This window comes from Equus quagga, chromosome 12, assembly GCF_021613505.1.
Source record: "Equus quagga isolate Etosha38 chromosome 12, UCLA_HA_Equagga_1.0, whole genome shotgun sequence".
NCBI classification, from domain to species: domain Eukaryota; kingdom Metazoa; phylum Chordata; class Mammalia; order Perissodactyla; family Equidae; genus Equus; species Equus quagga.
In genome coordinates this window covers 89479825-89501447 of record NC_060278.1, presented here as the reverse complement: position 1 = coordinate 89501447, position 21623 = coordinate 89479825, and the positions used below count along the sequence as shown (strand labels likewise).

Genomic DNA, 21623 nt, shown 5'->3' with positions numbered 1-21623 from the left:
ACGCGCTCAGCCCGCTCTGGGCAGAAGCGTGACGCGCTGGCTTTCGGCGCGTTGCCCCGGTGGCCTTGGGTCGGAGGCTTTCGTGGTCCCAGCGGCCTGGACCCCCCCCGAGCGCTCCTCCGACTCCCCGCCCCGGGAGCAGTTATGCCGGGTCCAGGGCGTGCGGTTGGGACTGTGGAGCTGAGCGTCCAGTGTCGGCCTGGGAGGGGAGGTGCCCGAGGAGGCCCCGGTGCGTGCCCGGGGTAGGACTGGGTGCCCTGGGTGCGGGACGGGGGTCGGCGGCCCTGGGCGGCCGGCCGAGGGCTGAGGGAATAAGCGAGTGAGGGAGGTTGTGCGTTGCGGCCTCCGTTGGAGACAGACTGGTGTTTGAGAGCCTGAGAACGCATTTCTGACATCCTGGGTCTCCCTGAATAAGCGTTTACTGAGAGCACATGGTGGCCGGGGAAGCAAACGGGGCATCGCTTCCAGATTCTCGAACGGGCCGAGTTTGCTCCTGCTGTGTACCTTCTCCGGCCGTTTCCTCCGCCTGGAAGCCCCCTCACCCCGCGCTCCGGGGAAGAGTAAAGAGCTAACTTTCCGGTTCGGCAGAGTTGATCAGGGCATCTGAGGTGTGTGATTCAGAAAGCACAGATGTGTGAGTTAAGATTTTGTGTTAATTCTGTCCAGAGTGGGTTTTTTTCTTTTCTTCTTTTTTTTTTTTTTTTTTTTTGGTGAAAGGCTCTTGGCGTAGGCATTTTCATACATCTGCTGCTTCCTGAGAACCCCCCTCCCCAGCCCTTACCCGCCCCTAGTCCACCTGACAGCCTCCTGTGCACGTTTTCCCCTTGGCCGCCCCCTCACATTTTGGTGACTTACCACTCACCAGTTTTAACTCTGTCTTTGAATCCTTCCCGGACCTCCAGTCAAAATCAGGTACTCACTACACTGTACTCTCCCAGACACTTTAATAATTCTTATGGCTTGTATCTCACCAATTAGACATGATAGCATCTGTTCCTCCTCTTACCTCTAGACCTGGAGTTCTGTGTGGTCAGAAATCATCTTTGTATTTCTAAGGCCTAGCATCAGGGAACTAGAATAAATAATATAGGTGACTTTTTTTTCTTTTTAAGGAAAAAAATCAAAGCAATACTGTATCTCCAGTATTTAAATTTTCTTTCTTAATGGTGTTTTCCTCTAGCAGCCTGTATCCAAAGGCTCCATAATACTTGGATGTTATTTCCAAACAATTCATTAATCAAGGCTTCTAAAAACATTCAACCTTAAGCTTTCCTGCCTCATTTAACGCCTTGAGCAAATAAGACCTCTCACTACTTTAGGGTAGGAACACTGGGTTTTAGCTTTATTGGTGGCACCCTTTTCTACTCATCCCTTTTGGATTATTGCAAGAAAACTTTTCATCAATCTTTTTATCCTTCTAGAGTCTGGCCTTAAAGAGGATCTGCAGAAGAGTAAATAGGAGCAGTATGATGTCGTGCTGTGAGATTTGTGTCTAATTCTTAATCCTTAAATTTCATATATAGTTCAGCAGTGAAGTCATAACATGATCCTAGCATGGAGATGTCTCAAGTCTAAAGCAGAGAATTAAGTGTTGAATTCCAAAATGTTATCTTTTTTGTAGCATTGTAAATTGAGATATCTGCTGAGATAGAGAGCCATACTTACTATTTTAAAGATTGGAGTAAATCCTCCAATTTTTACCTCACAAAAATGATAGTCTTCTTTATGTTGTACAAGATAGGTATTAATTTTTATTGTGACTCCCTTGCCATCTTTCTACTCTCTTCTTTCCTTTCTCTGCCAAACTTAAACAAAGCTAAAATGGTAGAAACTTCAGCATCAATTAAGGGCATGACTGGTGTTTTAAAATTGAGAAAGCTAATGCTAAGAAATTTTAAGAGAACTCTGTCAGTAATATTAGATTTGAGGTGTAGGTGACAGATCCATCTTTAGATTAATACTGATTTAGCATGTTACACTGGACTGAGAATAAGAAGTGTTATACCCGTTACTGCAACCAACTAAGCTCTGTGACTTTGGGCAAGTATCTTCACCTCTCGATGGCCTGTTACATACAGAATGAAAATTATACCAGTTAATTCTAAGATCTCTTCTAGTTCTAGAATTCAAGCATTTTAACGTAATGTATCCATTTTGCTGTTTGTCTTTTGCCTGCCAGGGAGAAGTTATACACTGGTTGGCATGTTCATTATATGTGGCATGCCGCAAAAGCATTATTCCTACAGTTGGAAAGGGTATCATGGAAGGAAATTGTGTTTCACTTACCAGAATACTACGTTCAGCTAAATTAAGGTAAAGCACTTTGATTTTTCAAACATTGTTTTAAGTCCTAAATTTAATTTTAGAGTTTAATTTCTCTTTATTTTAAATCATTTAACTTTATTTCATTCTAAGTTTATTATCATATAGGTATCTTTTCTCAATTCTCACATTCTTCTTCAGCCTTTCTTCCTCAAATTCTGACTTCAAACAGAGGCCTCTAACTAAATCTTTTTTATCTATAATTTTTTCATTAATTTTTTTATACCTTTTTTTGATGAGGAAGATTGGCCCTGAGCTAACATCTGTTGCCAATCTTTCTCTTTTTTTTTCTTCCCAAAGCCCCAGTACACAGTTGTATATCCTAGTTGTGGGTCATTCTAGCTCTTCTGTGTGGGATGCCACCACAGCATGGCCTGATGAGCAGTGCATGTCTGCGCCCAGGATCTGAACCGGCAAACCTCAGACCACTGAAGCAGAGCACACAAACTTAACCACTCGGCCACAGGGCCGGCCCCATTAATTTTTTTAAATCTGGAAATAATTTCAGGCTTTCAGAAAAGTTGCGAAAATAAGAAAAGTTCAAAGAAAACCTGTGTATCCTTGACCCAGATTGATTTATTATTGACATTTTACCCCATTTTTGTCATTGACCTTTCTCTCTTAAATAATATTTTTCCTCAAATGCTTCAAAGTAAGGGGCGTACATTATAGCCCTTTACCTCTAAATACTTTGGTGTGTATTTCCTTAAATGACTACAATGCACTTATAAACTTCAGCAATATTAACATTGATCCAATAATCTGTCATCTCTAATCTAGTTTTATGAGTTGATCCAATAATATAGCATTTTTTTTTCTTCAAGTACAGTCTCTAGTCTAGGATCAAGTATTGCATCCATTTGTCAAGTCTCTTTAGCTTCTTTTGATCAGGGAAGTTTACACAGCCTTTGTCTTTTATGACATTGATTTTTTTTTTTTTTTTTTTTTTGAGGAAGATTAGCCCTGAGCTAACTACTGCCAGTCCTCCTCTTTTTTGCTGAGGAAGCCTGGCCCTCAGCTAACATTGTGCCCATCTTCCTCTACTTTATATGTGGGACACCTACCACAGGATAGTGTGCCAAGTGGTGCCATGTCTGCACCCGGGATCCGAACCGGTGAACCCTGGGCCTCCAAGAAGGGGAATGTGTGAACTTAACCACTGCACCACCAGGCCGGCCCCATGACATTGATATTTTTGAAGGATATAGTCCACGACCACCTTGTCCTCCTTTTTAGTAGATTTTCCCTCATTTTGGATTTGTCTCATGTTTCCTTATGATTAGATGCAGGTTATGCATTCCCAGATGGAAAACTACATAAATGATTTTGTGTCCTGTGTATATCATGTTTGGAGGCACATGATATCCATCTTCCTCTCATTGGTGATGTTAATTTTGATCATCTGGTCAAGGTGTTGTCCTCTTTCTCTCCTGTGTGGTTAATATTTTTTCCCTTGCAAATACTAGCAATTGGTGGATCTTAGCTATAGCTTTTACTTGCTCTAGAATCAGCCGTGTGGAACTATTTGCCTGGATACAAAACAAATGAAATGGAGTGATCCAGATTGGGATAGGTGATATTATTCTCTATTTCTGGATTTTTTACCCATATCAAAACAATTTAGAGTCATTATCTCTTTGTTATCTTGGATTTCCAGGATAGAAGAGAAACAAACTTTAAATAAAGCCCTATCCAGGGAGGACAATTAAGTTTCGTTCATGCTAAATTTAAAAAATTTTGCAGATCAATTTTGGTTTCTATAAATAGAAAAATAATAAAGTCAAGACAATTTTTAAAACTTAAATAGATAATCAATTTTTGTCATTGATGATAAGAATAAAATGAAAGTATAGTTAAGATTGATGGAATTTAGGTAATTTTTTAATTGAGCAAAACTTTATCCATTGTAGTATAAAACAATCTGATCTTTTTCTATCAATATTTCTCATGACTGACAATATAAAAATTTTTAAATCTTTGTAATAATAGTTTGGGGAAACTGAACAAAAAAGGAACAACTTAAAATTTAGAGCAGTATAAACTCATGATAAAAATTTGAAATAATGAAAAGAGTTCTGGAGATGGATGGTGGTGATGGTTGCACAATGTGAATGTACTTAATGCCACTGAACTGTACACTTAAAAATGGTTAAAATGGTAAATTTTATATATGCTTTTACCACAATAAAAAAAAGATTTAAAAAATTTCAAATAACGCAGAAGAGTTGAAAGTAGAAAGATGTCTTCTTTTTTCACTCCCCAGAATTAACTACTATTAATAATTTACTGTTAATAAATTGTTAAAGAGAAAAAAATCTCTTTCAGTTTTTTTAAACATAAGATCATATTCTATGTATTGTCCTGCAGTTGCTTTTCTTACTTTGTATTCTGTAAATCCTTCCAAATCAGCATATGTAATTCTTCCTCATTATATTTTTAATGACTCTAGGATATTTTAAGATATAAGGATGTTTCGTATATTTAGTCAGCCCTTTTTTTTTTTTTCCTTTTTCTCCCCAAAGCCCCCCGGTACATAGTTGTATGTTCTTCGTTGTGGGTCCTTCTAGTTGTGGCATGTGGGACGCTGCCTCAGCGTGGTTTGATGAGCAGTGCCATGTCCACGCCCAGGATTCGAACCAACGAAACACTGGGCCACCTGCAGCGGAGTGCGCGAACTTAACCACTCAGCCATCGGGCCAGCCCCTAGTCAGCCCATTTTTGATAGACATTTAGGTTGTATCCAGTCCTTTGTGATTACAGACAAGTGAACATCATTGTAAATATCTATTTCAGATTAAATTCCTAAAAGTGTAGTGATGGGTCAAAAGTTGTATGCTTTTTAAATGTAGATTGATGTAAAAAAAATTTTTAAGTGTCAGATTCTTAATTGCTAAAAGAACAGTTGACCAGCATCAACATGTTCATTCAGACAAATAAAAAAGTATTGCAAGTGACCTTGTTATTTGCATTGATTTATAATAATTTGGGCTATTTTCAAAATGTCAACTTTAAATGTAATTTTAAATGATTGTGTAGATCTTTATAGACATGGGGAAATACCCATCAAATATTTTAGTAAATCCTACTGGAAAAGGCTATATAAGTATAGGTTATAGATACACATGTAAAACTAGCAGATTTTTATTGAGTACTTACATGTGTGCCAGACACTTACTATGTACTAAGGGTTTGCATGTATTTATTCATTTAATCCTCACAGTAATTCCATGAAATAAATCTTGTTTTCCAGATAAGGTAATCAAATCACTAAGAGATTAAATTAACTCCCAGAGGTTATATGCGCCTGGTAAGGGGTAGAGCCTCCCAAGTCCATGCTGTATCACATGTGTATCTACACACAGATCTATATTAGTATGTCTCTTTTGAACTGTGTTCCTCTTCAGTTTCAGTTTGCAAAAACAAAAACTTAACCAAAACAACTTACAAATTTAAAAAAAATTTTCATGTAAAAATTTGTTTTATTATTATGTAGTATTTTAAAAAGTAGTATCTGTTGTGCAATTTGAATTTTTAATTCATTTTAATAAAGAAGTCTGCATCTCATTGTTTTAAGTATTGAGAAGTAATTTTTCCACATTTTTTCACAAGTTTTTCAGTAACTTGTGATTTAAATCAAGATGACTTTTGTTTATTCATTATTTTTATATTATGATAGAGCCTGAGTAAAAATTTACTTCATGAAAAATTATTTTTTATATATTTTAATTGGAACATTGATGATGTTAGTTTTTACAAAGTAATTTTCTTTTTTATCTTTGGAGTGCCATTAAAATTCAGTAGTGTGCCAATATTGGGACATATGCCCCATATTTACCATCTCTATAATTTGTTTTTGGTGTTGTGTGTGTTAAAATATACGTAACATAAAATTTACCATTTGAACCAATTTTAAATGTACAATTCAGTGGCATTAAATACATTCACGTTTTGTGCAACCATCACCACCATCCGTCTCCAGAACTTTTTCATCTTCCCGAACTGGAACTCCATACCAATTAAACAGTGACTCTCCTTTTCCTCCTGCTCCTAGCCCTTGGCAACCACCGTTCTACTTTCTGTCTTTATGATTTTGACTGTTCTAGGTACTTCATGTAAGTGGAATCATACAGTATTTATCCTTTTGTGACTGGCTTATTTCACTTAGCATCATGTCTTCAGGGAAATGGGTGATTCAAAAGCTGGGGCAGACCTATTTTTTCTGAAGAACCTGGATCAGCCTATTATGCCAGAAAGTCAAGGAAGTGCACGAAAAATGTTGGGATTGTGTCCAAGGGACATAGGCTATCTTTTTTTTTTTTTTTTAACATTTTATTTTTCCTTTTACTCCCCAAAGCCCCCCAGTACATAGTTGTGTATTTTTAGTTGTGGGTCCTTCTAGTTGTGGCATGTGGGATGCCGCCTCAGCATGGCTTGACGAGCGGTGCCATGTCCACGCCCAGGATTCGAACCAGCAAAACCCTGGGCTGCTGAAGGAGAGCATGTGAACTTAGCTACTCTGCCACGGGACTGGCCCCTGGACATAGGCTATCTTGAAAAGCCTCATGTTGGTAGTCAAATCTGGGATAATTTGAACATTGAAATGAATAAGGACAGTAATAGATTATAACTGAATAAAATCTATGTTGATAAATAGGGAAGAAGGGAAACCTCTTCCTTACATTAGAATACCAACTAATAAATGTAGAGAATTGGTAGTTAGAAACAAATCACCATTTCAACCTCATGGTAATAATTGGTTGAGGGAAGAATCGTCAGTGGATGCTAAAACGAGTGGATAGAAGTCTGGTGAGAGCAGAATATTTACGTAATTGCAGAATATCTCCCTACAAGTCACCAATTAATTACAAAGGGAAAATAGAAATTTTGAGGTGGAAAACCTGGTAGATACCACCTAAATCAAGTGCAGAGTTATCAGCAGTAATGGGACAAATGGATATGATCCTCTGAGGATATGACATTTACTTATATAGTACTCTGTCAAAAATACAAAGCCTAAATCTAATAATGAGGGAAGCATGAGATAAACCCATATTAGGGACCACAAAATAACTGGCCTGTTCTCTTCCAAAATGTTGGTGTCACGAAAGAGAGTCTGAGGAACTGTTCCAGATTAAAGGAAACTAAAAGGAAATAACATATAAATACAATGTATGCTGCTGGATTAGATCCTAGATTTGGAAATTAAAAATTGCTATAAAGAACATTATTATTGGGACAGTTGGTGAATTTTAAATTTAAATGTGAATCAGTAGTATTTTATCAGTGTAAAATTTTCTGATTTTGATAATTGCACTTGGTTAGGTAAAGACAATGTCCTCTTTCTCAGAAAATAGAAAGTGAGATATTTTTGAGTAAAGGGGCATGATATCCACACCTTACTCTCAGTTGATTCAGAAAAAAATGATATGTATGTTAGTTAGAGTTCTCCAGAGAAGCAGAACCAATAGAATGTGTAAAAAATATATGTATCTACTTATAATATATATTATATTATGTTAGAGAATGAATGTGCACATATGTGGGGTGGAGGGCGAGGGAAAGTCATTTATTTTAAGCTATTGGCTCACACAATTGTGGAGGCTTGAAGAGTCCAAAACCTGGGGTAGGCCAGCAGGCTGGAGACCCAGGGAAGAGTTGTAGTTTTAATACAAAGGCAGTCTGCAGGCAGAAGTCCTTCTCACTTGGGAGGAGGTCAGGTTTTCTTTGTTAAGACCTTCACCTGATTGGACAAGGCCCACCTGTATCATGAAGAGTAATGTGCTGTACTCAGAATTCACTAATCTAAATGTTAATTTCATCCAAAAAAAATATTTCACAGAACCATCCAGAATAATGTTTGACCAAATGTCTGGGCACCCATACACATCTTCTTAAACCATACTTAATCCCTATGTAAAGACAATAACAAGATCATACTTTCACCTAACATGATCCCACATACAACCAAAAATGCACTAACTCTTTCCTCAAGAGAGGATGCAAAGTCCTTGGGTGTTGTTTACTCTTCTCCTTGATATCCTACAATTTAAATACTATAAAGTTGGTACATAGTATGTTACAGGACAAGGGGATAAGAGAGGAAAGAATACAAAGATATTTGCATATATACACATACACATATTTATAATAAAACATGGAAGAAATACTCATAACAATTACAGTCCTTATTTCTTAACTGGTCACATGGTTGTAGTTGGTATTTATAACTACCTTCTTCCACTGCCCAGTCCATTTGTCCTTTGACCTCAGCAAGCACCTCAGCTGGTTATGATTCTTACCTGGTGGGGTGACCCAGACCTTCATTTCTGAAGAGTTTGGACCGTTAGTCGTCCTGCCTGAATTGCGCTGTCGTAGTTTTCCATTGACTTTAATCACAGAGCGTGGTAATACTAAGTGATGCCCTAAGGGATCTCCTGTATTCTACTCTTCTTTACCTCCATTGTGGAGTAGCAGTCCAGTTTCTCCTTGATAGTTGGGATCAGTGACTCCACCCAGCACAGGAACTCCCTTCTTTGCCTGTTGCTTTAGAGGCATAAGGAGCCCAAAGTGCCCAGATGGCAGTCTTCAGTGGATCATTGGTGTATCTCTTGGTGGAAGCATTCCTCTTTTTGGAAATAAGTCCTTTAGGCCAACAGAGCATAATGTCATGGGGTCAGGAAGCAAAAATTTTGCTGGTGGGTTACCAGGGGTAATAGTGAGTGGTGCCACTCCCATTTCCGTCCCTTGATTCCTGATTCAGAGCATATACAGCTCCCTGAAGAACCTTACCCCAGCCATGCAAGGTCTTGCCACCTAGCTGGCACTGTAACTGAGTCTTCAAAAAGTCATTCCACAGTTCTTTCAAGACAGCAGCTCCACGTTGGTAGGGAACATGGTAAGACTAGTGAATTCCATGAGCATGGGCCCATTGCCGCACTTTATTTCCTGTGAAGTAAGTTCCTTGATCAGAAGTAATGCTGTGTGGAATACCATGACAGTGCATGAGGCATTATATAAGTCCATGGAGATATACACTTTCGGCAGAAGACTAATTTTGTAGTTGTGCATTATCTATTAAAAAAAGGAAAATTGTCACACAAAGGTTATCGTGGTATGCATCTTTGTATAGATATTTGTGTCCATATCTTTGACTGACTTTTTTTTTTTTTTTTTTTAAAGATTGGCACCTGAGCTAACATCTGTTGCCAGTCTTCTTTTTCTCCCCAATGTCCCCCAGTACATAGTTGTAGATCCTTCTGGTTGTGCTATGTGGAATGCCGCCTCAGCGTGATCTGACAAGTGGTGCCCTGTCCGCTCCCAGGATTCAAACCAGCGAAACTCTGGGCCACCAAAGTGGAGCGTGCAAACTTAACCACTTGGCCACAGGGCTGGCCCCTCGACTTTCTTCTTAATTTAGATTCTTATAAAAGCAATTTTTGGATGAATTTGAGGATTTTTAATGCTTTTTATTCATGTTGCCAAGTTGTCCCTAGAAAGGTGAACAAATTAATACCTCTAGAACATTTCACTGTACCTTTTTGGAAGTAGTATTTTTGATTTTTTAAACAACCTTATTGGATTTTAACTCACATACTATACAGTTCATCCATTTACGTGTACAATTCAGCAGCTTTTAATATATTCATGTATTCACCACGATCAACTCTGGAACATTTTCATCCCCCCAAAAGAATCCTCATACCCATTAGTATTCATTCCTTATTCTCCAGCCCCCCAACCCCTATCCTTTGGCAACCACTAATCTACTTTCTGTTTCGATTGAATTATCTATTCTGGACATTTCCTATAAGTGAAATCATATAATATATGGTATTCCTTTATGATTCACTTCTTTTACTTGGTATAATATTTTCACAGTTCATCCATGTTGTAGCATGTATCTGCACTTCATTTTTTTGTGGCTGAATAATATTCCATTGTATGGATATACCACATTTTGTTTATCCATTTATTAGTTGAAGGGCATTTGAGTTGTTTCCACCTTTTGGCTATTAGGAATAATTCTGCTATGAACATTTGTTTACAAGTTTTTGTGTAGGCATATATTTTCATTTCTCTTGGGTGTATATATATGTGTATGAGTGGAATTGTTGGGTCATATGGTAACTCTGTGTTTAACCTTTTGAGGAACCGTCAGACTGTTTTCCAAAGTGACCACAGCAGTTTACATTCCCACCATCAGTGTATGAAGGTTCCATTTTATCCACATCCTTGCCAACACTTATCTGTCTTTAATATTACCTCCCTCTTAGTAGTCATGAAGTGGTATCTCATTGTGGTTTTGATTTGTATTTCCCTGATGGTTAATGATGTGGAGCATCTTTTCGTGTATTGGAGTAGTGTGTTTTTTATAATAGAATCCAAGTGAACAGAATTGTTTTAAAAGCCATGAAGTTTACTTATTTTAGTTTTAAAAATCACAATCCTAGTTTGTGATAACAATGCTATAAGTGTTTTTGTTTTCAAACACTCTGATGCACTTTGTTCCAGGTTAGGACAGCCGTTTTTAGATTTATATGGGGATGTATTAGTCAAGGCTCTTGTTTATAAAAGAGAGATACCAACTACCAACTTTGCTAACTTAAGGAGAAAAGAAATTTACTAGAAGGATATTGGATAGCTTACAAAGTCTTTAGGATGACTTGAGAAATTAAGCTTGGAAAATAGCCAGGAGTAAAAGGAGGCTGGCTACATTCCCAAAAAACATACCACAGAATCCATCTAACAAGGACACAGCTTGCATGGCCATCCCTGGACATTGCCACTGTTTTTGTTCCTAGGAGCTAAATATTGCTATTGATCCTGCTCTAAGAATTTACCACTTCCTTGCTTCTCTGCACCACCAGCTCCACATTCAAAATCTCAAGCAGATATATCTGATCAAAGATCTCAGGTTTTATACATTCACCCTAACTTCCAGTGTAGCTGATCTATCTAGTAGAAGGCAAGACTCAAAAGTGGGAAATTTCCTCAGACAAAGGAAAGGATTTCACGTACTGAGCATCCCCCACCTCCAAAGCAAAGTCCTATATAAGGGGCTGTAATTTGTTAGCCAAAAAAAAATTCAGTAATCTGGCAAAATTTTTTTGCTGCTGCTGCTAAGAACTTTTTTTTCCCTGCCTTTTTTCCCCCCAAGTCCCCCCCAGTACATAGTTGTATATTTCGGTTGTGGGTCCTTCTAGTTGTGGCATGTGGGACGCCACCTCAGCATGGCCTGACGAGCGGTGCCATGTCCGCACCCAGGATCCAAACTGGCAAAACCCTGGGCCACTGAAGCAGAGCAAGAGAACTTAACCACTCAGCCACAGGGCCGGCCCCATGATAAGAACTTTTTAAAAAGATTCTTAGATTCTCAGATTTCAGTCAGCATGTCTGGGGTTTGAATACCTATGGACAATTAACTGATGATGTCTTCTATCACCTTTTTTTTGAAAAAAAAATTAGTTGTCACTCCGTATATAGTGTAAGACACTTAAATAAGCTTTAACACTACAAATTTTCAATCTAAGACCGTACTAACGTGGGAACATAAAAAATATACCCATAATTGGATAAGCCAAAAAGGTAGAATAATAATCTATTAAGTGATTTTCTGGGTATGTGCTACCTTCTTAGTTTATGTGTGGTGATGGAACCACATGTTGGAACACTTGAATTTTATTCCTAACCTGTAGCAGTCTGGTGCTTTGTGATCAATGTCCAGAATCCACCACTTGCAAGATTCTGTCTTTCCTCAGACTAATCTGTGACCTCATCAATCTGTTGACTAACATTTACTTTGTAATTTATGTGCAAAGCATTGTCTGTAATGCCCTAAGTGCTGTAGGCAATAAAAGAAGTAGATACTGTCACTCCCTGCATAGTAGAAGACATTTTATGTAATAACCATTGATTCAAAATCTATATTCCCATGGTAATTCTGGGAACCAAAGCAATTGCATAGTACCTGGGAGTGAGGTTTTTGGTTCTTTGTTTACTTTTTCTTTTTTTTAATAAATTTAGGCTTTTTAATAAAGATTCTTAGCTATAAATGGAATGTTTCCTTTTCCATCTGTTATATGGACTCATTTTAAAGTTGCTTTTTTCTATTTTTTTAGTTTAATACAGTTTTTTAATAAAATGAAGAAGTGGATGGACATGTCAAATATGCCACAAGAGTTTCGTGAACGTATAGAAAGGCTAGAAAGAAATTTTGAGGTGTCTACTGTAATTTTCAAAAAATTTGAGCCAATATTTTTAGATATATTTCAAAATCCATATGAAGAGCCACCAAAGTTACCACGAAGCAGGAAGCAGAGGTGAGACCCTTAATCCTTGTATAATTGACATAAAAATTATGATACAAACTTATTAAGGGAATTTGCATTTTTAAAAGTCTGCTTTTTACCACAAGTATGCATCTGCAAAAAACTTAGATTTCTTTTTAAATCCATCTATAATTACCCATATCTGGAAGTTCAGGGTAATACTTTTACTTATTTTTCTATGTCCTGATTATTTTATGCAAATTGGAAAGGCTTAATTGTTTAAGTCCATTTAGTGAAACATAGATTGTCTTTTGTGAATGGAATTTTATATGTAATTGGACTTTACTATTTGTTATTTATATTTGCTGTTTCAGTTTAAATGACAAATGTGGAGTGATATTTCGCTATCTAGTCAGATAAAAAGTACATTTTTTTCCCCGTTTTAGGAGGATTCCTTGCAGTGTTAAGGATCTCTTTAATTTCTGTTGGACGCTCTTTGTTTATACTAAGGGTAAGGTGACAGTTTCAGTGGTTTTACATTTCTGCTATGGGAACTTGGTGCTATTTGACATGAGAGGTTTCTGGTCTTTGTGTCTTTCATTTTTTTTCTTATAAAGGTAATTTTCGTATGATTGGAGATGATTTAGTAAACTCTTATCATTTACTCCTGTGCTGCTTGGATCTGATTTTTGCCAATGCCATTATATGCCCAAATAGACGTGACTTGCTAAATCCGTCATTTAAAGGTAAGGCCTTATTTATTTTCAAAAACTGATCATTTTTAGAAAAAGAGTTTTAAAAGTTGACCATATTCTTTTCCCCCCTTGTTGCTCTTCACACCCTGCTGCACTAGGTTTACCATCTGATTTCCATACTGCCGACTTCAGGGCTTCTGAAGAGCCTCCCTGCATCATTTCTGTTCTGTGTGAACTGCATGACGGACTTCTAGTAGAAGCCAAAGGAATAAAGGAGCACTACTTTAAGCCATATATTTCAAAACTCTTTGATAGGAAGGTACTGTACTTATGATTAAATGACTCACTTTTTTTTTTAAAGCTTCAGTGCATGGTTGTGTATCCTAGTTGTTAGTTTTAATTGACTAAGATTTTTAGGAGTCAGCAGTAGCAGCCTCAAAGGGAAAAACGTTTTCAACAAGTTCTAAACATTATAGAACTCAGGGTCAAGATTCCCAGGTTTCAGCCTCTGTTGTGGTACAGAATTGTCCTATGATCTTCTGTGATGAGCAAAACTGAGCTGTTGACGAATGTGACCAGTCATATGTAGTGTCAAGTAAGTGCACTATCAGAGGCAGCCATAGGAGGTTCTGGTAAAGAATCATGAAGAAAAGAACATCAGAGTAAGCTGATAAAGAATTATGAAAAGTAGGAGGTCAGAATAAGCTAATTTACTGCCACAATTTGAATAACTGCTATTTACTAAAAGTAGGGTGATGTGTGACAACTTTAGCTTTAATTCCATATAAATAGAGCAGAAAATCCCTTACAGTTTTGTAGCCACTTGCAGGCTACCTACATGCTTTCTGGATTTTTTTTCTCAATAATTTACTTACCTATTTCTCTATTTATGAATTGGTTTGTTCCTTTGGGTCTCAATTTCTTATTTCCCCTACCTTGAGCTTCTTAATCCAGTTAGGCGTTGAGTTTTCTTTTTGGTGAAAAAACAGGTTTGGATTAGGTCATCCCTATGGTCCTCCCTCTTGGCAAATATTAGGAGATTTTTCTTTGAGCATAAAGTCTTTCCTTACTGGGTGGTTCTCTTCTTATATAAACTTTTGTATTTAGTCTTATCTTTCCTCAAATATATACATACATATATATATATATATATATATATATATATATATATATGTATGTATTTGTGTGTGTGTGTGTGTAAGTAATGGCTCCTGGTCTGTATGTTAAACATCTCCAGCGAGTAAACTCTTAAAGGAACCAAAGGATGATGTCCATTGTGCTCTACAGAAGCAACACACTAGTGGCCCCTGGGTACGATGACCATACATCTTGGTTTGCCTCAATTATCTGGTTTTTGGCCATTTTCTTGGCATGATTATTATAGCACCTCCTTTCACTACAGAAGTATCCTGGTTTGGACGATGGTTTTCTTACCTATGGGCCACAGATGTCCTGTTTGGCCTTTGTAGGGTGTTCTTTGTTTTTCTTTTGTTCAATTTTTAATTTACATATAAAGACCTTTTATATGAAAATCTTTTAAAAATCAGAAGCTATGGCAAAACTAGGTTGGAATTTCTACATGAATTTTTACATGGGTAGCTCTTGTCAAGGTAAATCATTTCCACCTCTTTTAGGATGGAAAGTGCACTTTCTGCCCTCTTCATTTATATATGTTGAACTCTGACCCATGAAAGCATTTGAGTTTGCAAGCCTTGATATGTAGTAATCTAAGTATAATTTGCGTACACAGAAAATATTAATAACAGTGTAGTTTTTCTCTCTTACCAGCAACAGTACCTATATTCCCTTTGAATCTTTTACTTGTCTGACACATATAATCATTCCATAAATGTCCTTATCCCTTCTCCATAGACTGCTGTTTAAAATTGGGCAGCTTTCATGAGCATCACTTGGGGAATTTGTTAAAAATGCTGCCTTAGGGCTGGCCCAGTGGTGCGGCAGTTAAGTTCGAAGGTTCTGCTTCAGCAGCCTAGGGTTCACCAGTTTGGATCCCGAGTGTGGACATGGCACTGCTTGGCAAGCCATGCTATGGTAGGTGTCCCACATATAAAGCAGAGGAAGATGGGCATGGATGTTAGCTCAGGGCCAGTGTTCTTCAGCAAAAAGAGGAGGACTGACAACAGTTAGCTCAGGGCTAATCTTCCTCAAAAAAAAAAAAATGCTGCCTCAGCTCAGGCCTTGAGGTCCATCAGTTTGCTTTCCTTTTTTTTTTTTTTTTTGCTGAGAAAGGTTCTCCCTGATTTAACATCCATTGCCACTCTTCCTCTTTTTGCTTGAGGAAGGTTTTCCCTGAGCTAACATCTGTGCCACTCTTCCTCTGTTTTGTATGTGGGTTGCCACCACAGCATGGCTGACGAGTGGTATGTGTCTGCACCTGGGATCCAAACCTGCAAACCCAGGCCACCAAAGCAGAGTGCGCAAATTTAACCATTAGGCCACCGGGCTGGCCCCCAATTTTTAACAAGTTTTCCTAAGTGACTCTTATGTCACTAAAATTTGGAAACCACTGCCATAGACTAACTTCAAAGTATTCTCAAAACTTGACTTTAAGTATTTTTTAATATTTTATTTGCATGCTAAATAGGATTTACTGGTCTGAAATAAATATTTAGTAATTCTGTTTTATGTATGTGTTATTTATAACTACCAATGTGAAAATTTAGGTAAGTGTTATGTCTTTGTGTGTACGTTAATATGCTTAATTATATGATGTCACAAAATGACTTTTTCTTCCCAGATTTTGAAAGGAGACTGCCTCCTGGACCTTTCCAGTTTTACTGATAATAGGTAAGTAATCTAGCACTAAGTGGTATCTGGCATTTTATAGGCTGTCAATAATGATTTGTTGCAATTTGTAAAGTGAAACATGTCAAAGGAGCTTGAAATTCGAGTTCCTTCTGAGTTGGTGGCATTGAGTGGGTGTTGTCATTAAGCCTTGTTGTCTTTAAGTATATTTATTCTAAGAAACCATTGGCACTTAAAACAGCTGCTGTCCTGATAAACTCATGAATGGACCCAATGACTTATGTATTTGATTTTGCATTCTTTTATTAATCAAATGTTGGCAAATTCGGAATGTGCTTGTACTTCAAAGCCACTATTGTTTCTTCAGTGATCAGATCTTTATTAGGTTCAACTAGTTTTCAGATTAAGTATGTATTCTCTTTTCCTTTACTTTTCCAAGTAATTTATTGCTGTGTATATGAATGTGAAGACTATCCATAATCAGATAGGAACCTCTGATATGTTAGACGGTCAGAGTTAATAAAAACTAGAGAGTCATCAGCTTTTCCAGGCTGTGGAGTCCAAATCTATCTTCAAGTCAAGATAAATCCATTGTGTAACTTAGTTTTATTCTAGCAGCTTAAAATAATTCTCTTTTCAGCAAAGCAGTGAACAAGGAGTATGAAGAGTATGTTTTAACTGTTGGTGATTTTGATGAGAGGATCTTTTTGGGAGCAGATGCAGAAGAGGAAATTGGAACTCCTCGAAAGTTCACTGGTGATGCCCCATTAGGGAAACTGACAGCACAGGCTAATGTGGAGTGTAATCTTCAACAACACTTTGAAAAAGTAATATAACCTAGCCTGGCCTCAGTCTTGAATGATCTTTTTCTCTCTGTGTGTGATTCTACTAACAGCAGAAGCATCTTTCAAGTTAAATCTTGAGTTTCTTCTATTAACTGATATTTTTCATGAAAGCCTTTAAAGGTAATTTTTAAAACTATGGCACTTAGTATTTTTAACTCATTTGTTGCTATTTTTCATATTTTGGATATGTTTTCCCAGAACGCCTGGGTTTTTCAGTAGAGTATGTCTTTTGACATAAAGAAGGATCTATGCTTTCTTACCGTTCTTTCTTTGCATCACTTTGGCCACTGTCCTGTTGCTTTGAAATTTAGTTTGCTTTCCTACCCATGACAGACTATATGCTCTTCCCAAGCTTCAGCCATATAATACTGGACTTGATTGTTAGTAGCCAAGGCTTAATTCTGTTATTTATGTGTGAAATGTGTTGGAGGATGAGGTCTAATGGAAAATTCACTGGCTTAGAAGGTAGAAAACCTAAGTTTTAGTCCAAGCTCTGCCATTAACTATGTTAGCTTTTTACCTTCTCTGTGCTTATTTCCTCATATGTAAAATGAAAATGTGTATGTTGTGTTTCAAATGAGTGTGGTGAAGATAAAATGAGGTTATGGGCAGAAAATACTTTGAAAAAGTGTTACTCAAATGTAAGGGTGTTATTAGCATAATATTGGTAAAAATTTGATGGGTAACCAGAAGAGGGGAAAAAGTAACCTACTAAATATGACAAAATAAGATGGCATATGTACTGAATTAAACACATAATGACAGGGGAAGGTAACTTTTTAATCTCACAGGTTTTTCTTTTCTGACAGAAAACATCATTTGCACCTTCTACCCCACTGACAGGACGACGATATTTACGAGAAAAAGAAGCAGTCATTACTCCTGTTGCCTCAGCTACCCAAAGTGTGAGCCGGTTACAGGGTATTGTGGCTGGACTGAAAAATGCACCAAGTGAACAACTTATAAATATTTTTGAGTAAGTACATTACTATTATTTTTCTAAGTGTCTCTTTTAAATTAGATTCTGTGTTCTACTTTTGGCATATTCAGAGTTCTTGAGATTGTAGATATACATTTGGCAAGTTTTACTATACCATTTCAGTCACAAAGTATGTTGACATAAAATCAGATAGAAGTACCTGTTAAAAATACATATATATAAATATTATTTCATAGTATTATAATAGACTTTCAAGGTTAAATCTATCTTAAAGTATATTTAACTCTGACATTCCACTTTTTTAACTACCCTTAAGTTATGCATTATTTTTTTTCTTTTTACATTAATTTTAAGTGGGTTCAATCTAACGTGCATCAAATGGGAAACTGATTACATATTGATGGTGCGACCATAAATGGAATTTTATGCAATCATTTAAGAAAAAGAGGCATGTTTCCTAGTAAAGATGGTAGGCTGAACCTAGATTAGGGAACCTTCTTTCCTAATACCTAATGAAATAGGAGAATAGTAAAAACCAGCAAACTATCAGGAGTAACCAAATGAGGAGAGAGATAGGATTTCATGCTACAAATTTCCAAAGTTGTGGTCAGGAAAGGAAATGAATGATTCTGGTATCCTCAACCCCAAGAAGTATTACTGGGGAAAGAGGGTATGTTGATAGGATCTTGAGAATGTTCATTAATACCCCAGATGTGGAGAGAACAAATGGGCTGAATAGGCAGGTGGGTAAAAAGTCAGAGAAACCTCCCCAAGTGAAAGTCAGTAGTCACAGCACAACTATGGAAAATCTCCACGGGCCTGACATTTCCCAAGATTTCTTATTGATTTGGCGAGATATCTTCCTAGAACTAGAAGATAGCCCTTACCTAGGTATAGTGAATCCTGGAATGAGGTCATTTAACTACATCTCAGAAAAGAAAGCAAAGCCCTTGTCCTCCAATAAAAGCTGAACATAGCACCAGCTGAACCCTCCCCCTACTCCCCAAACCTTCAATCTGTAGAAAAGGTGACAGAACAATCCCAAGCCTCAGACACAGCTCAGGGTATGGTAAGCAGATTGCAAGTAAGGTAGGAAGACTTTCATGAAGATCTACCCTCATAGCATTTGGATAAATAGGTCTGGACTGAACTACCCATTTAAGCATGGAAAGTTGAAAAGAAGTGGCAAGACAACTATGCAAACGTTTTATAGCAACAAGAGAAAGGAGGGAGGAAATGTAAACTGCAAAAGACAAAGAGCCTAGAAACAAACAAGTGGGAAGATATTCCATATTCATGGGTTGGAAAGTTTAATATTGTTAAAATGTCCATACTACCCAAAGCAATCTACAGATTCAGTGCAATCCCTATCAAAATCCCAATGGCATTTTTTACAGAAATAGAAAAAAAAAATCCCAAAATTCGTGTGGAATTTCAAAGAACCTTTAATAGCCAAAACAATCTTCAGAAAGAAGAACAAAGCTGGAGGCCTCACACATCCTGATTTCAAAACATTACAAAGCCACAGTAATCAAAACAGTATGGGATCCACATAAAGACAGACATGTAGAACGAAGGAGCAGACTAGAGAAGCCCCAAAATACACCTTCACGTACATGGTCAAATGATCTTTGACAAGGGTGCCGAGACTACACTATGGGGAAAGGATGGTCTCTTCAACAAATAATATTGGGAAAACTGGATATCCACATGCAAAAAGAATGAAGATGGACTCTTATCTTACACCATATAAAAAGTTAACACGTGGAGCCGGCCCAGTGGCGCAGCAGTTAAGTACACACATTCCACTTCAGTGGCTCAGGGTTTGCCATTTCGGATCCTGGGTGTGGACATGGCACTGCTTGACAGGCCATACTGTGGCAGGCGTCCCACATATAAAGTAGAGGAAGATGAGCACGGATGTGAGTTCAGGGCCAGTCTTCCTCAGCAAAAAGAGGAGGATTGGCAACAGTTAGCTCAGGGCTAATCTTCCTCCAAAAAAAAAAAAGTTAACACAAAATGGATTAAAGGCCTAAACATGACACCTAAAACTATACAACTAGAAGAAAACATAAGGGAAAAGCTTCACGACATTTGAATGGGCAATGATTTCTTGGATATGACACTGAAAGTAGAAGTAACAAAGGCAAAAATAAACAAGTGGGACTATCTCAAACTTAAATACTTTTGCACAGTAAAGAAAATAATCAACAGGGTGAAAAGGCAGCCTACTGGAATAGAAGAAAATAACTGCAAACCATATAACAGATAAGGAGTTAATATCCAAAGTACATAAAGAATCTAAGTCTCTAACCATAGAGGATTAGGGAGGAAAGCCATGACTCGTCTACTAGATGGATGGTTGTGCAGTCATTGAGAGTGAGTTTGTGAAGAATATGTAACATGGTACAGTGAGGGTAAACCACTCCTACAACTCAGTAACAAGAAGATTCATCTGTTTAAAAAATGGGCAAAGGACTTAATAGACATTTCTCCAAAGAAGATATACAAATGGCCAACAAGCATATGAAAAAATTCTCAACATTACTAATCATCAGGCAAATGCAAATTAAAACCACAATGAGATATCACCTCATGCCCATTAGAATGGCCACTCTGAAAAAAACAGAAAATAACAAGTATTGGTGAATATGTGGAGAAATTGGAACCCTAGCCCACTGTTGGTGGTTTGTAAAATTGTGTAGCTTGTATGGAAAACAATATGGAAATTCCTCCTCTTAAAAATAGAATTTTTATGACCTAGAAATCCTCCTTCTGGGTATATATCCAAAAGAATTGAAAACAGGATCTCAAAGAGATATTTGTACAGCCAAGTTCACTGCAGCGTTACTCACAATAGCCAAGATGTGGAAGCAACCTCAGTGTCCATGAATGGATGAGTGAATATAGAAAATATAGTATATACATACAATGGCTACATTTATTTCCTGAAAATAGGAGAGAAAAGTACTGACAGACGTTTTGTTACAAAGATTATTTAGTAATGACAATAACAAAATTTAGCAGCACCCTATTAAACAAGAGTATGTTTAACTGCACTAGGCATTTAGTAAACTTTTTAGAAATAGGCAATTTGGACATTTATTTTAGAAGCCAAACAAAAAGTCAACTTTTTCCTTAACATGATTGCTTCAATACCAGAAGAAATACTATTCAGAACTCTGACATTATGGAATTTCAGCATAGTAACCTGAGAACAGTTTTCTTCATATGTCATTTATGTTGCCACAAAATCCATACTAAAAGCATGCGGTGATTACTAGTTGGTTCTATTTTGACATTAGATACTATGCAGAATTTATGCAAGGCCAACAATTTCAAAATTAATGCTGATTTAAACGAGACCATGAAGGAGATTCCCAGGAAAAAGGTTGCTGCCAAAAAGGAAAGATTAAGATTTAAAGCTGAATGGGAATGACTGTGCCAGAAAACTATGGAATGTGTAAAATCTGTTTTTCTTGAATCAGGTTTATTGAAGTATAATTAATATACAATAAGAATCATCCTTTTTACTTACAGTCCTGTGAGGCTTGACAAATGCATATGGTTGTGTAACCACCAACAACCACAATCAAGACATAGAACAGTTCCATTATGCCCCCAAATTTATGCTCCTTTGTAGTCAAACCCTATCCCATCGCCAACCTCTGGCAACCACTGATATGTTTTCTGTCCCTATAGTTTTACCTTTTCTAGAATGTCATATAAATAGAAGCGTAATATAGAAGACATTGACTCCTCTAATGTTGAAATTCCAAAACAGTAT

The 21623-nt window shown here is 37.2% G+C and overlaps 1 protein-coding gene across 5 annotated transcripts in view; it reads left to right on the top strand.

Moving 5' to 3' along the window:
• The window catches only part of RBL1 (RB transcriptional corepressor like 1), a 62500-nt gene that overhangs the window by 1023 nt on the left and 39854 nt on the right, over nt 1-21623 (top strand). For all 5 annotated transcript variants that reach the window (XR_006891144.1, XM_046679269.1, XM_046679267.1 and 2 more), the window contains 8 exons: nt 2180-2313; nt 12441-12641; nt 13037-13101; nt 13208-13336; nt 13444-13604; nt 16044-16093; nt 16692-16878; nt 17706-17872. Coding sequence is in view for 4 of the 5 variants with exons in the window: in XM_046679269.1 (XP_046535225.1) it covers nt 2180-2313; nt 12441-12641; nt 13037-13101; nt 13208-13336; nt 13444-13604; nt 16044-16093; nt 16692-16878; nt 17706-17872 (1094 nt within the window). In the remaining variant the exon portion in view is untranslated. The remainder of the gene's footprint in view (nt 1-2179; nt 2314-12440; nt 12642-13036; nt 13102-13207; nt 13337-13443; nt 13605-16043; nt 16094-16691; nt 16879-17705; nt 17873-21623) is intronic.